This window comes from Littorina saxatilis, linkage group LG17 (assembly GCF_037325665.1).
Source record: "Littorina saxatilis isolate snail1 linkage group LG17, US_GU_Lsax_2.0, whole genome shotgun sequence".
Lineage (NCBI taxonomy): Eukaryota > Metazoa > Mollusca > Gastropoda > Littorinimorpha > Littorinidae > Littorina > Littorina saxatilis.
This window is the reverse complement of record NC_090261.1, coordinates 24,439,451-24,454,013: the sequence shown is the minus strand read 5'-3', so window position 1 is coordinate 24,454,013 and position 14,563 is coordinate 24,439,451. Positions and strand designations below refer to the sequence as shown.

The 14,563-nt window shown below is 41.2% G+C and overlaps 1 protein-coding gene across 7 annotated transcripts in view; it reads right to left on the bottom strand.

The window, feature by feature from the left end:
* Window positions 1-14,563, bottom strand: part of LOC138952372 (regulator of G-protein signaling 22-like) — an 86,675-nt gene that overhangs the window by 27,755 nt on the left and 44,357 nt on the right. For 6 of the 7 annotated variants that reach the window (XM_070324027.1, XM_070324033.1, XM_070324034.1 and 3 more), the window contains 6 exons: window positions 9,043-9,202; window positions 8,044-8,154; window positions 6,853-6,867; window positions 3,307-3,517; window positions 1,838-1,953; window positions 786-935 (listed from right to left, as the gene is read on the bottom strand). In XM_070324027.1, the coding sequence (XP_070180128.1) occupies window positions 786-935; window positions 1,838-1,953; window positions 3,307-3,517; window positions 6,853-6,867; window positions 8,044-8,154; window positions 9,043-9,202 (763 nt within the window). The remainder of the gene's footprint in view (window positions 1-785; window positions 936-1,837; window positions 1,954-3,306; window positions 3,518-6,852; window positions 6,868-8,043; window positions 8,155-9,042; window positions 9,203-14,563) is intronic. The other variant, XM_070324028.1, reaches the window with a different exon arrangement.

The following is a 14,563-nucleotide window of genomic DNA, read 5'->3' as shown; positions in this document are numbered from 1 at the left end:
AAAAATCTAAAAATTGTAATAATTTTTTTTTATATAAAACGATCCAAATTTACGTTTATCTTATTCTTCATCATTTTCTGATTCCAAAAACATATAAATATGTTATATTCGTATTAAAAACAAGCTCTGAAAATTAAAAATAATTAATATAAAAATTATGATTAAAATTAAATTTCCGAAATCGATTTGAAAACAATTTCATCTTATTTCTTGTCCATTCCTGATTCCCAAAACATATAGATATGATATGTTTGGATTAAAAACACGTTCAGAGAGTTAAAAAGAACAGAGATATAGAAAAGCGTGCTATCCTCCTCAGCGCAACCGCTCCCGCGCTTTTCTGGATTGTTAATTTCACTGCCTTTGCCACGAGCGGTGGACAGACGATGCTACGAGTGTACGGTCTTGCGGAAAAAATGCAATGCGTTCAGTTTCATTCTGTGAGTTCGACTGAGCTTGACTAAATGTTGTATTTTCGCCTTACGCGACTTGTTTTAGACTGCGTGAACTTCTTTGCTTGTGGCTCTAGGTACGTTCTGCCATAATTCAATTCAATTCAATTCAATACAACTTTATTATCTTTATTTTCATTTTTATTTTTGGCTCGCAATAGAGAGACGATGACATATGACACTAAAAACAGTCAAAGTAAACACACACAAAAACACTCGAACCGATTCGGCATTGGTCGAAAGAGATAAAACAAAAGACGATATGGTCCCCTCGGACCAACAAAAATACTGGTATGCCAACAAGCCACCAATTATCTATAGTGTCTATCTTACTTGAATATATGTGAAGCCATGGTATCTTTCTTCTGCTTAGTGTCCTTGGCGCCGAAGTAGGTCTCGATCTCCTGGTTGAAATGCATGAGGTTCTGCACCTCTTTGGTGCTGTCCTGTTCTGTCAGGTACTTGCGGAACATCGACATCACCCTGAATACACATACATTAAGACACAGATCAATGTTAAATCATTCTCAGTCAAATCATCATTGAATAAACGACCCTTCCCCACACAAAAAACCCACTAACACAGACAAAGACACAAAGACCCACACAGACACAAACACATACATACGACACTCACAGACACAGACACAGACACAGAAACACAGACAGACACAGACAGACACAGACACAGACACAGACACAAAACAATTGCGTGATTAACAAGAAGAGCAAACGCTCGATCGAGTCACTTTCGCAGTTCTGAATATTATATGAGGCATCAGATGGACAGGAAGAAATTGCTATTCACAACACAATGAGTCACGTTCACATAAAATTTGAGCCCGGTCACTTTTATAGTTTCCGAGAAAAGCCCAACGTTAAGTTGTGTGTTGCCGAACAGAAAAGGCTAGTTATCTCCCTTGTTTTTCTGATAACGTTCGTAAAAGGCTACAGATGTAAATACTTTGATGTAAAGAATAATCCTACAAAGTTTCAATCACATCCGATCAACTTTGTCAAAGATATAAAATGTCTAATTTTTCCTTTGACGCTGACCTGTGACCTTGAAAAAGGTCAAAGGTCAACGAAACCATCGTTAAAGTGTAGAGGTCATTGGAGGTCACGACTAAACAAAATATGAGCCCGATCGCTTTGATAGTTTCCGAGAAAAGTCCAACGTTAAGGTGGTGTCTACGGACGGCCGGCCGGACAGACTAACACTGACCGATTACATAGAGTCACTTTTTCTCAAGTGACTCAAAAAAATGATCCTCTCAGAACAAAATGACTAGTAAAATAAGGAACCAAAGAACAAACGAACCAAGGAACGTTGGCTATGATAGACCACTAAAAATACGATAAAAATGAGAGAAAGTGTAACTCACTGTCTGTTACTGGAGAGATCTTGATAGGTGACACTTTTCTTCTCTTTTTCTTCCCCATCCACCGCGTCTGCACCCTCCCCTTCCCCCCCTTCCGCTCCTCCACTCTTCTCTGTTTTCTGCAACACAAAAGAGTACACGTCTTAGTGAGAAAAGCACAATTGAGTTGTTATGTTCACGACACAAAGGCAAACCCGAAATTCACGTCTTTAGTACCTCTTTGTAAATTACTTTGTCTGTCCGTCTGTCTTTTTGTCTATCTATCTGTTTTGTCCTTTTTTACATTTAGTCAAGTTTTGACTAAAGTTTTAACATAGAGGGGGAATCGAGACGAGGGTCGTGGTGTATGTGTGTGTGTGTGTGTGTGTGTGTGTGTGTGTGTGTCTGTCTGTCTGTGCGTGTGTGTGTGTAGAGCGATTCAGACTAAACTACTGGACCGATCTTTATGAAATTTGACATGAGAGTTCCTGGTAATGATATCCCCGGAAGTTTTTTTCCATTTTTTCGATAAATACCTTTGATGACGTCATATCCGGCTTTTTGTAAAAGTTGAGGCGGCACTGTCACACCCTCATTTTTCAATCAAATTGATTGAAATTTTGGCAAAGCAATCTTCGACGAAGGCCGGGGTTTGGTATTGCATTTCAGCTTGGTGGCTTAAAAACTAATGAGTGAGTTTGGTCATTAAAAATCGGAAACTTGTAATTAAAATTATTTTTTTATTAAACGATCCAAAAACAATTTCATCTTATTCTTCGTCATTTTCTGATTCCAAAAACATAAATATGTTATATTTGGATTAAAAACAAGCTCTGAAGATTAAAAATATAAAAATTATGATCAAAATTAAATTTCCGAAATCGATTTAAAAACAATTTCGTCTTATTCCTTGTCGGTTCCTCATTCCAAAAACATATAGATATGATATGTTTGGATTAAAAACACGCTCAGAAAGTTAAAACGAAGAGAGGTACAGAAAAGCGTGCTATGCAGCACAGCGAAACCACTACAGCGCTGAACAGGCTCGTCAGTTTCACTCCGTTTTGCACAAGCGGCGGACTACGGTCATTGTGAAAAAATGCAGTGCGTTCAGTTTCATTCTGTGAGTTCGACTGAGCTTGACTAAATGTTGTATTTTCGCCTTACGCGACTTGTTTTTTTTTACACAGGCCTTCTATGATATAAATATATTCTCTGTATGACGAACTTTCTATCTGTCTCCTCCCGACCCCACCTTCCATAGACCTTCCATAATAGATATATTCTTTTTATGACAACATTTCACTCTGTCTGGCTGTCTCCTCTCACCACCACCTTCTATAGACCTTCCACAGTATACAATTATATTCTTTGTATGACCAACATTCTATCTGTATTTCTGTCTCCCCCCACATCCTCTCCCCAACCCTCCCCCGACCCTCCACTTTTTTCACCAGAACACCATCTCCAACATCTAACAAACAACATCTTACCGCACTCTGCACTCCGACTTTCTTCTTCTGGGCCTCTTTCTGCCTGGCGTAGGCCGCCTTGATGGCCTTTCTCCTTTCTCTCTCCATCTCTTTCCGCTTCTCCAGGGCCTCCCGCTTCTTCTCTGCTCGCCGCTCGTCGTCTATGTCTTCCGCGAGGATCAGAGCTTTCTGCAGGCGTTTGGCGCGCTCCGAGGCCGCAGACCCTGGAACCCTTTGAGAGGAAAGAGGTGAGGGTTGCATTGATTGATTGATTGATTGTGTGTGTGTGTGCCTGCGTGTGTGTGTGTGCCTGCGTGTGTGTGCGTGCATGCGTGTGCGTGTGTGTGTGTGATATGACCATTAACATTGAGCATCTTCAGTTAAGCCTAGAAGGCTCTGTCCTCCACATTCTGAAAAAAAAGGTGTTATTTTTCAATCTTGGGCGTAGTATCTTTTTTTTTTATCAACATTCTAATATGATTTTAAATAACCGCCAGACATCAATGTCGTTCATGGTTTTACAGAAAGGGAAATAGACATGTCAAGTATACTCAAGCCTTCTACTGCACTGATTACATAGACAGAATGCTCATTAAATCCATTGTCAAGGTCTCAATCTGATCCATGAAGAAAAAAAAACCCATACAATTATTCAGAAATCTCAGGGCCAAGTCGCAAGGAGGAATTTGCGTACAGCGTGCCCTGCGTGAAAGTGTGCGTACCACAGCAAGCAAACTGAAATTCTACCGTACACTTTTGACACAGTGGTTATGGTGCACAAGAATATAGTTGCTGAATTCTACCAAAAATATCTCTGAACAAGAAACACCACAGTTACATTTAATATTTTAATGACTATGGCAAATGATGCAAAAGTTACCAGGCGAAGGTACGGAGGAACACATGCATTCATATAGTACAAGAATCTTTGTTCACAATTAAAGCGCAGTATTTGTACATAATATCAAATATAAATTCTCTTGCACAAACTCGAGCCAGTATACCTCTACGTCTCAGCCTTAAACAGATCAGTCCTTCATGTTGAAAACAGAAACAAACTATACCCATCGCTAACTTTGGGGAACCTTCCATACAGTAAAGCTAGATTTAATCTTCTACGGGAAGATTAGTGCCATATCCACCAGAAGTACTTTTTTTGTGGATAGCGCGAGCTGGGAATGTAAAAGTTCCAAACATTTGGACTAAAAATAAATTAGTCACATTTATTTTCACTGATCCTTAATAGGAAAGATCCAACAGAATTCTTTCATGGCCGCATCAGCCCGCAAGATAAGGTAAACAGTCGACAATAGAGCTCTTTTAGATGTTCAGGAAAGAAACAAGACAAGCTTTAGTACTTTAGCAGACTCAACCCAATCAAGAATGTTCACCGTTGAAAAGATCCTAAAGTCACAAACGCACATACGCAAACACACACAAAATCAAGCACGCGCCGCATACTTCAAATAACCTAAAGAGAAATAACACCAAACGATTAAAAGACATACAAGGTCTGAGAAGACGAGAATAAGAAACAAACGGCCACAGAAAGCTTAAGTTACATGTGTTCGTGCCGAAAACAAAAGAGCAATGTGCAAAACTTGCGTATTTACGGGCCAGCAAAACTTGTCAATATGAAACACTGTGCTTCCGTCATGACTACAGCTCTTGGACATGTACACACAATGCATAAATGTAAATCTTGAAGGTGTTACACGCGTGCATAAACAAAAGGTACATTTCAGCGGTGGCAGGACACAAAGTTAGACAGTAAAGCATGTCAGACTGGTTTTTAACAGTTTGTTAAAATTATTATACTAACCGAGTATAACTTGTTTAAAGGCAGAATACTTTTCATCCGTTGAAAGTTATAGAATAGACATTAGATGCAAGTGTAATATGCATGTGTGCACTTAGTACTAATATAAACATAATAAGGACCACATTAACCCATTTTTCACCCGCAACAAGTACCAGGTTAAATATACATGGGTTGCTGGCACCAAAGCATAAACATATGTAATGATTTAAATAAAAACTATCAACAAATAAAGGAAAATACGATAGCGTGGTTCTTTTCACTTAATGTGTATTCAGTTAGATGGCCATAGACTTAAGTTCTTACTTTATTCTCTTTGCGTCTTGTCTGCCTTTTCCCTTTTAAAGGAAGGTTTAAAAAAAATATAAAAACATTATCTTAGGAAAATTGGAAATAAGGTTAAAGGCACAGTAAGCCTCCCGTAAACCATCACAGATACGGTCAGGCTTTTACACACAGTACAAACACCCTTTCATTTAAACACTCACCGATTGAGAACATCCCAGGCGCCCTCCGTAAAGAGCGAACAATTTTCAAGAATTGATTTTTGCGTGGTTTATCCTACCCCTGAGCCATCGTGAACCCGTGTGATCCAGTTTCCCTTTTTCACAATGTAGTCGTCAGTTAGTCATTTGAATGCGACCGTCGCGATATAACCTTGAATGGTTGAAAACGACGTTAAACACCTAATAAAGAAAGAAAGAAAGATTTGAATGCGACTCGATGTGAGCTTATTTACAATAGCACTTTTTTATGCACGAAACAAACGGCTGTGGTTCACAAGAACTCTAGCGATGGCTTTTGACTGTTGAGAGGAACGGCGATATGCATAAACCGTCGTCTGCTACGACCCTTGCGTGACCCTGGTTCCGGGCTTTTCTTTTTTCAAACTTTCACAACTTCGAATTGTACTGATCTTGTCTTGATGAAAAAGAATTCTTTTATGATTAAAAAATGTTTGTGTAACAAGCTGTCAATTTATTATTTAGATTTTAAAAGTTAGGTCTAGCGCAAAAACGCACCACGGTCCAAAAACATTTTGATAATCATCGATTCACGGCTATCGCCAGTTTACATCGATAGAATGAGACCCGAAGGGAAGTAACTCATGTTTGACCTGAGTTCAGGATGGGTCCAAAAAGTGTTCGAGACAATCTGCAAAATCAATTCTTTAAAAATTGCTCGCTCTTTACGTAGAGCACCTAGGATGTTCCCGTTTGGTGAGCGTTCAAATGGAAGGGTGTTTGTACTGTGTGTAAAAGCCTGACAGTATCTGTGATGGTTTACGGGAGGCTTACTGTCCGGGCGTGATTTCCGGTATTCATAACAGCCGTCCAGCACCAAAACGAGGCGCCATTGTTGTTGAGGACCAAGTCCACGAAAATAAATTCTTTGAAAATTTCTCACGCTCGACAGAAAGCAGCCAGGATGTTCCCGTTCGGTGAGCGTTCAAATGGAAGTATGCTTGTACTATATGTAGACGCTCGGGGAGCTCTGTGATGGTTTACGGGAGGCTTACTGTGCCTTTAAACGGATGGAAAAACAAGGATTTCGAAAGTAACAGCGACTCGCCTTACGGAAATGAATCCACATAAAACCGCACAATTACCAAGAAAACAAACAACATTGGTACTAAAACTAAGCACACAATAATTATGATTAATACACTGCTTCCCAAAACCAACGCATCAATCAAATGTAGGTGCACACGACGTATACAAGTTAACGTCACACACTCAAACGTTTACCTCATTGGCTGCAATCTAAATTAAAGAAACATGCAAAACAAATCAGTGAATATAAAGCTGACTCATATAAAAAGTTGTAATGAATTTAACGTTGTAGAAATATTGCGTGTAATATCAGAAAATCAACTAGGCAGTGAAAACTACAAAACGATTCTAAACTACAATGGGTAGCATGAATGAATCCCTGTGAATGCGTACTGTGTCCATTATTTTGAACAGAGCAGGGAAGGTGGTGGGAGAAGAAAAACAAGAACAGATCATGTGATGATTTCTTTAAGCACCGATGCTTAGTCAGTGTGAGAAGCTTTGTACAGAAACTATTTAATTCTATGCATTTTCTTCCTATTTCAGTATACATTAAAGCTCTTGAGAAGGGGATTCATGCTGGGCAATCTGCAGGATAGAAAGGAAAGCATTTTGAGCTGAAAAGTACGATGTCCTAGCAGGGTTAATATGATTCTTAAGAAAGTTGATTGCTGAATGTGATTCAAAGAATGTGTAAAAGAAAAGAAAAAAAAAGATAAAAAAGGCATCATGCTAAACAACGTCACTACAAAATACGCAAACATTATTTAACCTTGTGCTACCAAACTAAACTACCAAACTCGCTGCAACCATCCATCAGAACATGACAAGTCAAAAATAACAACACACTTTAACGATCATAGCACTTCCATAAATATGATACAAAGCAATAGCTTCACGCTTCGTCAAAAACCTTCCAATGTAATGTTATGCAATGGCTCAAAACGTCATCAATTGTTATGTTCAAAGTCAATACGCAAAGCAATCGCTTCACACTACGTCAAAATCCTTATCAATGTAAGGCAAAGAAATGGCCGAAAACGTTGTCAGCCATCATTGTAGGCTACATCTCCACAGCACAGTCAGGAAAACCAAAAAAAGCCAATACATTCCCTCAAATCTAAGCTATTTTATATCCAATGAAAAAATGATGTTAGAGAAATGAACACTGCATTCTGACTGACACGTAGAACCCTTCGTTCTGTGTTCATAGCAAGATAAGCTGCGCGCGTGTCAGTGCTACAAAGTTCACCCTACAATTTACAAACGCTTCAAACAACAAACAACAGCATGCTTATTTTTGGCAAAATCCACTCGCGAAAAGTGAAATTCAGTATCGCGTTTGGAAGACGTAGTTACATTCAAGGTCAAACGGAGGTGACCTACCTTCGGACCCAAGGTCGAGGTCGTTTGATGAGGACCTCCTGATCTGTGACGGTGATCTGAATGGCATCTGCAGTGCTGGGAGGACTCTCTCCACCGACTCGAATTCGGCAACTGTTTAAACAGATCAGTCCGACAACCCAGGATGTAAGTCTTAAAACGAGTAATCGCAGAATCACAACTAAGCGGGGCAGGGCGCCAGTGAAGAGTTAAGAAACTAAGGAGAGCAAACGCTCCAAATGTTGAAATATAGATGTTTGCGTTTGTTCATAGCATGAGTGTGGAAGGCGGTTAAGTCCTGGTGGAGTAGACAGAGGAGGCAATTCGTGAACAAACCCTTAAATGTAGTAATTTCTGACACAAACCAGGGAGTAACATAAATTAATTTATGGGAGACCATAAAGAAGTTTTTGTCTATACTTGGAGCTCATACTTATTTTGTCCCTTTGAGCAATAGCAGAGCTACAGTGACAAACTTAGTTACAATCATTTCCATTGACGTGTACTGTCAAGCGCTACCCTAAATATCTCTCTTGAGACGTTTTCTTTGCTCTATACCTCTCATACTTCGTGACAGAGACTGGCGAGTCAAACACATATTTTATCACGGTTCAATTGCTCCATTCGCTCGTCATCTTTTCATGGCCAAGCACGAGGTTTAATGCATTTCCCAAAATTCTTAAAACTGAGTCACTGACTGCCTCGTTGTCGGCAGTTTTGAAAGAGGCATGAAAAAAACGTAAACTACATTTTCAGAACGAGTTTTGTCATTAACCTAACTCATCGTTCATGAATAGACTGATATAGTGAGGCAGGAACACAAACAAACACAAAAACCAACCAGACAGAGTAAGACAGAGAGGTAGACAGACAGAGGGGTAGACAGACAGACAGACGGACGGAGGAACGGACGGAGGAACGGACGGAGGAACGGACGGACAGACAGATACACAGACAGACAGGCGCACGGATACACATAAACACATAAGTTTACGAGCTTACTCCAGGAAAGCCTTGAGATCCTCTTTGAGGAATCGGACCCATGCCTTCTCCAGCCTGGTGACGGCTTGCATCTTGGCAGTGTCAAATATAGATGCTTCTATGAAGTTATGTGCTGACGACAGGGTCTTGTGAAGGTTCAGACGTTCTTTCTCTGAGATTTCTGATAAAATGGACACACAAATCGGGTTCTAAGCTATATATTGTAGTGTTGGTGTATGTTACTTGGCCCATGCTTGCACACACTCAAACACCATACGTTCTCTAAGAACAGAGGTAATGGACAACCGAACTCTGAGTTCCAATCATGTATCTGTAACACGAGAAAATTACTCCCACGAGATTTTTACTCCGGAGTAAACATTTCGTACGAAAAAAGTTACTCCCTTTACGAAAAAAACACTCCCCCATTGCACGAGAAAATTACTCCCCAAGACAGGTGAGTTCCGAGTAAACATTTCGTACAAAAATGTTACTCCCCTGACGAATAAATAACGAATAAATTACTTCACCCCAACACGAGCAATATAACTTCCCATGCCAGGTGTACGACATTTTTACTCCCTTGTCCCCTGTTAGTCTTGGTGGTGGAAGGGGTGGAAGGAGGGTAGCGCGACATTCGTGTGCGCGAGATCACTTATTGGCATTATCCTTTTGCCAGCATCCCATTTTTGCGTACGAGATTTTTACTGGAAGTAAAAACAAGTCGCGTAAGGCGAAAATACAATATTTAGTCAAGTAGCTGTCGAACTCACAGAATGAAACTGAACGCAGCAAGACCGTATACTCGTAGCATCGTCACTCCACCGCCCGTGGCAAAGGCAGTGCCCGTGGAATTGACAAGAAGAGCGGGGTATTCGTTGCGCTAAGAAGGATAGCACGCTTTTCTGTACCTCTCTTCGTTTTAACTTTCTGAGCGTGTTTTTAATCCAAACATATCATATCTATATATTTTTGGAATCAGGAACCGACAAGGAATACAATGAAAGTGTTTTTAAATTGATTTCGAAAAAAAAAATTTGATAATAATTTTTATATATTTAATTTTCAGAGCTTGTTTTTAATCCAAATATAACATATTGATATGTTTTTGGAATCAGCAAATGATGGAGAATAAGATAAACGTAAATTTGGATCGTTTTATAAATTTTTATTTTTTTTTACAATTTTCAGATTTTTAATGACCAAAGTCATTAATTAATTTTTAAGCCACCAAGCTGAAATGCAATACCGAACCCCGGGCTTCGTCGAAGAGTACTTGACCAAAATTTCAACCAATTTGGTTGAAAAATGAGGGCGTGACAGTGCCGCCTCAACTTTCACGAAAAGCCGGATATGACGTCATCAAAGACATTTATCAAAAAAATGAAAAAAACGTTCGGGGATTTCATACCCAGGAACTCTCATGTCAAATTTCATAAAGATCGGTCCAGTAGTTTAGTCTGAATCGCTCTACACACACACACACACAGACACACACACACACGCACACACGCACATACACCACGACCCTCGTTTCGATTCCCCCTCGATGTTAAAATATTTAGTCAAAACTTGACTAAATATAAAAATGGGGAGTAAAAATTTCGTGGAGGGAGTAATTTTTTCGTGCCTTGGGGAGTTCTTTTCTCGTACGAAAAGTGTACTCGGAGTAAGAATTTCGTACGAAATATTTACTCAGGAGTAAATTTTTCGTGGAGTAAAAATTTCGTGTTACACCGGGGTTACAACCAGCATGCAATAGTCAAACAAGGGAGATCATTCCCAACATGTTAGATGCATCGTCTGCATACAGGACACTACATCTCTCCTTTTCTTTTGGAACAAAACTTAAACAATCTTGATATTTCCACATCAATAAATCATCGAACGAAGAGCCTTAAAATACACGCAACAGTTTCATGTAATCGTTTCCATACAGAATAAACAGATACATGAAAATTCACTTTTTAGAAGCACACGTATATAAACTCAAATTATTCTGATTCTTTAATGTTGAACGAGTCCAACAACGCAATCTTGTAGTTTTTCCGGCATTCGTCTCGGACGCATTGAAACGTGAACAGCGGGTGTATCGGTTTCAGAGCTTCCAATTGATGCATTTTCAACTGAAGAATTGTCAGTGTATTTTTCACAATCATCTAGATCTAATGACTGTTCCCTGACATACGGCTTTGTGTGTGATACGTTCCGTCTGTACCTTGCACCTGTACTAGGCGATTCAACTGTGACCTGTGTTCCTGTCCGTTCAATCACCTTGTGTGGTTCCGGTTCAAACTGAGTACTGAACTTGTTTAGTTTCTTTTTCTGAAGTAAGATTTCGTCCCCAACACTTGTTTCTAATGTCTGTGAATTTCGTTTTGTGTCCGCATACTCTTTCCTTTGTTCTTTCTTCAATTTGTCTCGGTCGCAAACTGACTCATCGACATCGAGTGTTGTTTTTGTGTCTCGGTCAATCTCAGGTAACTTGCTTCGGAGCTTACGTTTGAACAATAGTTATGCGGGGCTAACTCCTGTTGTTTGATGTGTTGTAGTGCGGTACGCAAACAGGAATGTGTTGAGCTCCCGTTTCCAATCTTTGCCTTCTGAATGTGCAATCTTAATGGCTTTCATGAGAGTTCTGTTTTGACGCTCTACTTCGCCATTGGCTTGTGGCCACAACGGTGTCGTGTGGATGTGCACAATGTTGTTCGTTTGCATGTACTGGGAGAAATCCTCAGAAACGAACTGAGGTCCGTTGTCAGAAGTGAGGGTAACGGGCAAACCATGTGTTGTGAAAATGTTGTCTAACGCTTGAATGATCTGCTTCGTTACAGCGGACCTCAGAACGACCGTTTCGAAAAAAACGACTGTAGTAATCAACTACAACGAAAATGGACTCTCCAGTCGGAAGCGGTCCGAGTATGTCAATGGCTAGATCTTCCCAAGGACCGTCCGGGAATTTCCTACACTTCAGTGGTTCAGGTGGTGCTGGCTGGCTAACAATTTGGCATTCGTGACATGCCTTGATCTGTTTTTCTGTGTCGTGATCAATTCCTGGCCACCAGACCTTGCTTCGCAATCTCTCTTTGGTCTTCACTATGCCTTGATGACCTTCATGGGCTATTTTCATGGCGCGATGTCGGAATGCATGTGGAATGACAATCCTACAACCTCGAAGCACTAGCTTGCCAAAACAAGTGAACTCATCTTTGAGTGCTTTGTATGTTTGGTTTGGACAGTTCTGCCTACAACCGTCTGTCTGAATGCACTGCCTCAGCGCAATGATTTCTGTGTCAATTTCTGACGCCTCTTCTAGTTCCTGCATCGTCAATGCAGATGGAACGCTAGTGAGGGCCCCAAAGGGTTTAAAATCGTGATCGTGATTGGCGTTTTTTGACCTTTCTGTGACCGTGATTGCTGAAATTTCCATTTCTGTGATCGTGATGGGACTTTGCCCGTGATCCGTGATGACAACAAAATCAAGTCTCGTGATCGTGATCGTGATGGGCATTATTGCAAAGCATTTTATTTTCAACGTACATTTTTCACAGCTGTATCACTCTATGATCCTCTATTCGTCAAGGTGTTTGTGATCGTGAAAACAAAAATCAAGGTAACTGTGATCGTGAAAGCTAAAATTTCTCTTCCTGTGATCGTGATGATACACCCCCCCCCCCCACCACCCCCCCCCCCCTTTGGGGCCCTCGCTAGTGTGTGCGACAAAAGAAATGTATTCTTCAGCTGGATTTTGAGTCTGCCTGCGGCTACGTTCATCATGCTTCACTAAACGTGATAACGGATCTGCTATGTTTTGGGCACCAGGTTTGAACTGGACCGTGAAGTGATAGTTCTGTAACCTGAGAACCCATCTTTCTATGCGCGCAGACGGTTTTGAACGTTTTGAGTAAATGAACTCCAGCGGTCTGTGATCAGTTTCAAGAATGAAATCCATTCCGAAGAGATACTGATGAAATCTCTCGCATGCCCAAACGAGTGCTAGGGCCTCTTTTTCAGTTTGAGAATACCGACGTTCTACGAGGGTCATCATGGGGGGGGGGGGGGGGGGGGTCTGTGCACGTGCACGTTGAGGCCAAAAGTGCCATGCACGGTGATCCACGGTGCACGTTACGAAAAAGCTCCATGCACGGTGCACGCCGGATGCACGGTGCACGCCGGATGCACGGTGCACGCTACGAGAACCCAGCTAGCAAGCTTTCGTCGGCCGACTGACGATTTCAGTCGGGTGACGTCGTCATATGTCGTGTGTCGTCGTCCGTTGTCGCGCCGATACCATTTTGACTCGGCAAATGTACGTAATAAACCCCGACATCGGCCCGACGCAATGTTGCTGTCGATAAAAATATGCAGAGTTACGGGAGATAACAAATTGATGATCATTATTTTAACATTTGTTACGTCCCCTGTTCAAGCGTCGGTCCAGCAACGGCGTGACATGAGACTGACCCTGCAAATGCGAAACTAAATTATTCCTATTTGTTGACTTTTTCACATAGGAGTAGGATAATCAATTGTAAGTTTTATTTGCATATTTGCAATCAAATACAGCATGAGCTCAAATCATGAGTTTTACATTTTAAAAATACGCCATCATTTACTTGGAATATTCAAATAGCTTTCCTTACGGTAAACAAGATTGAGTGTGAAAATGGCTGCTGCTTTCCCGCGTGAGCGAATTTTATTTGTTTTCTTAGTTCAAGTTAATATCGAAAGAAGAGACATTCTTGCGAATGTTGTACAGCACATTGATGATATGTTATCCGAGACGAATGTCGCCTCGGGATCTCAATCTGAGTGCTGGTCCCAGTGCCACGTGGTGGCGGTGAGAATAGTTGTGTAGCCATTGAGTCAGGCTCTTGGCAATGACAATCAGATTCAGACGTCAACTCGAGGACAACCGACGGATGGAGCGAGTAAGTGATTTCGGTTTTTTTGGCTCTCATATAGATGTAGGTGTGTTTTGTCTTGTTACAGTGGGGGGGGGGGGGGGGGGGTGTACATACTGCTGTATCTGTAGCTGTAGGTGTGATTTGTGCTGTTACAGTTGTGTGTACATACTGCTGTAGATGTAGGTGTGTATTGTCCTGTTACAGGGGGGGGGGGGGGTAACATACTTCTGTAGCTGTAGGGGGAGGGGGGTACATACTGCTGTAGCTGTTAGTGATTTTTGCACTGTTACACTGAGGGGGGGGGGGGGGGTGGAGTACATACTGCTGAATCTGTAAGTGTGGTTTGCACTGTTACACTTGGGGGGGGGGGGGGGGTGTACATACTGATGTATCTGTAGCTGTAGGTGTGACGTGTATTGCATTGTAACACTTGGGGGGGGGGGGGGTGTACATACTGATCTATCTGTAGCTGGTGGTGTGTTTTGCACTGTTACACACTTGGGGGGGGGGGGGGTGTACATACTAACTGCTGAATCTGTAGCTGTATGTGTGTTCTGCACAGTGACACTGGGGGGGGGGGGGGGGAGGGGGTTGTACATACTGCTGAATCTGTAGTTGTAGGTGTGTTTTGTACT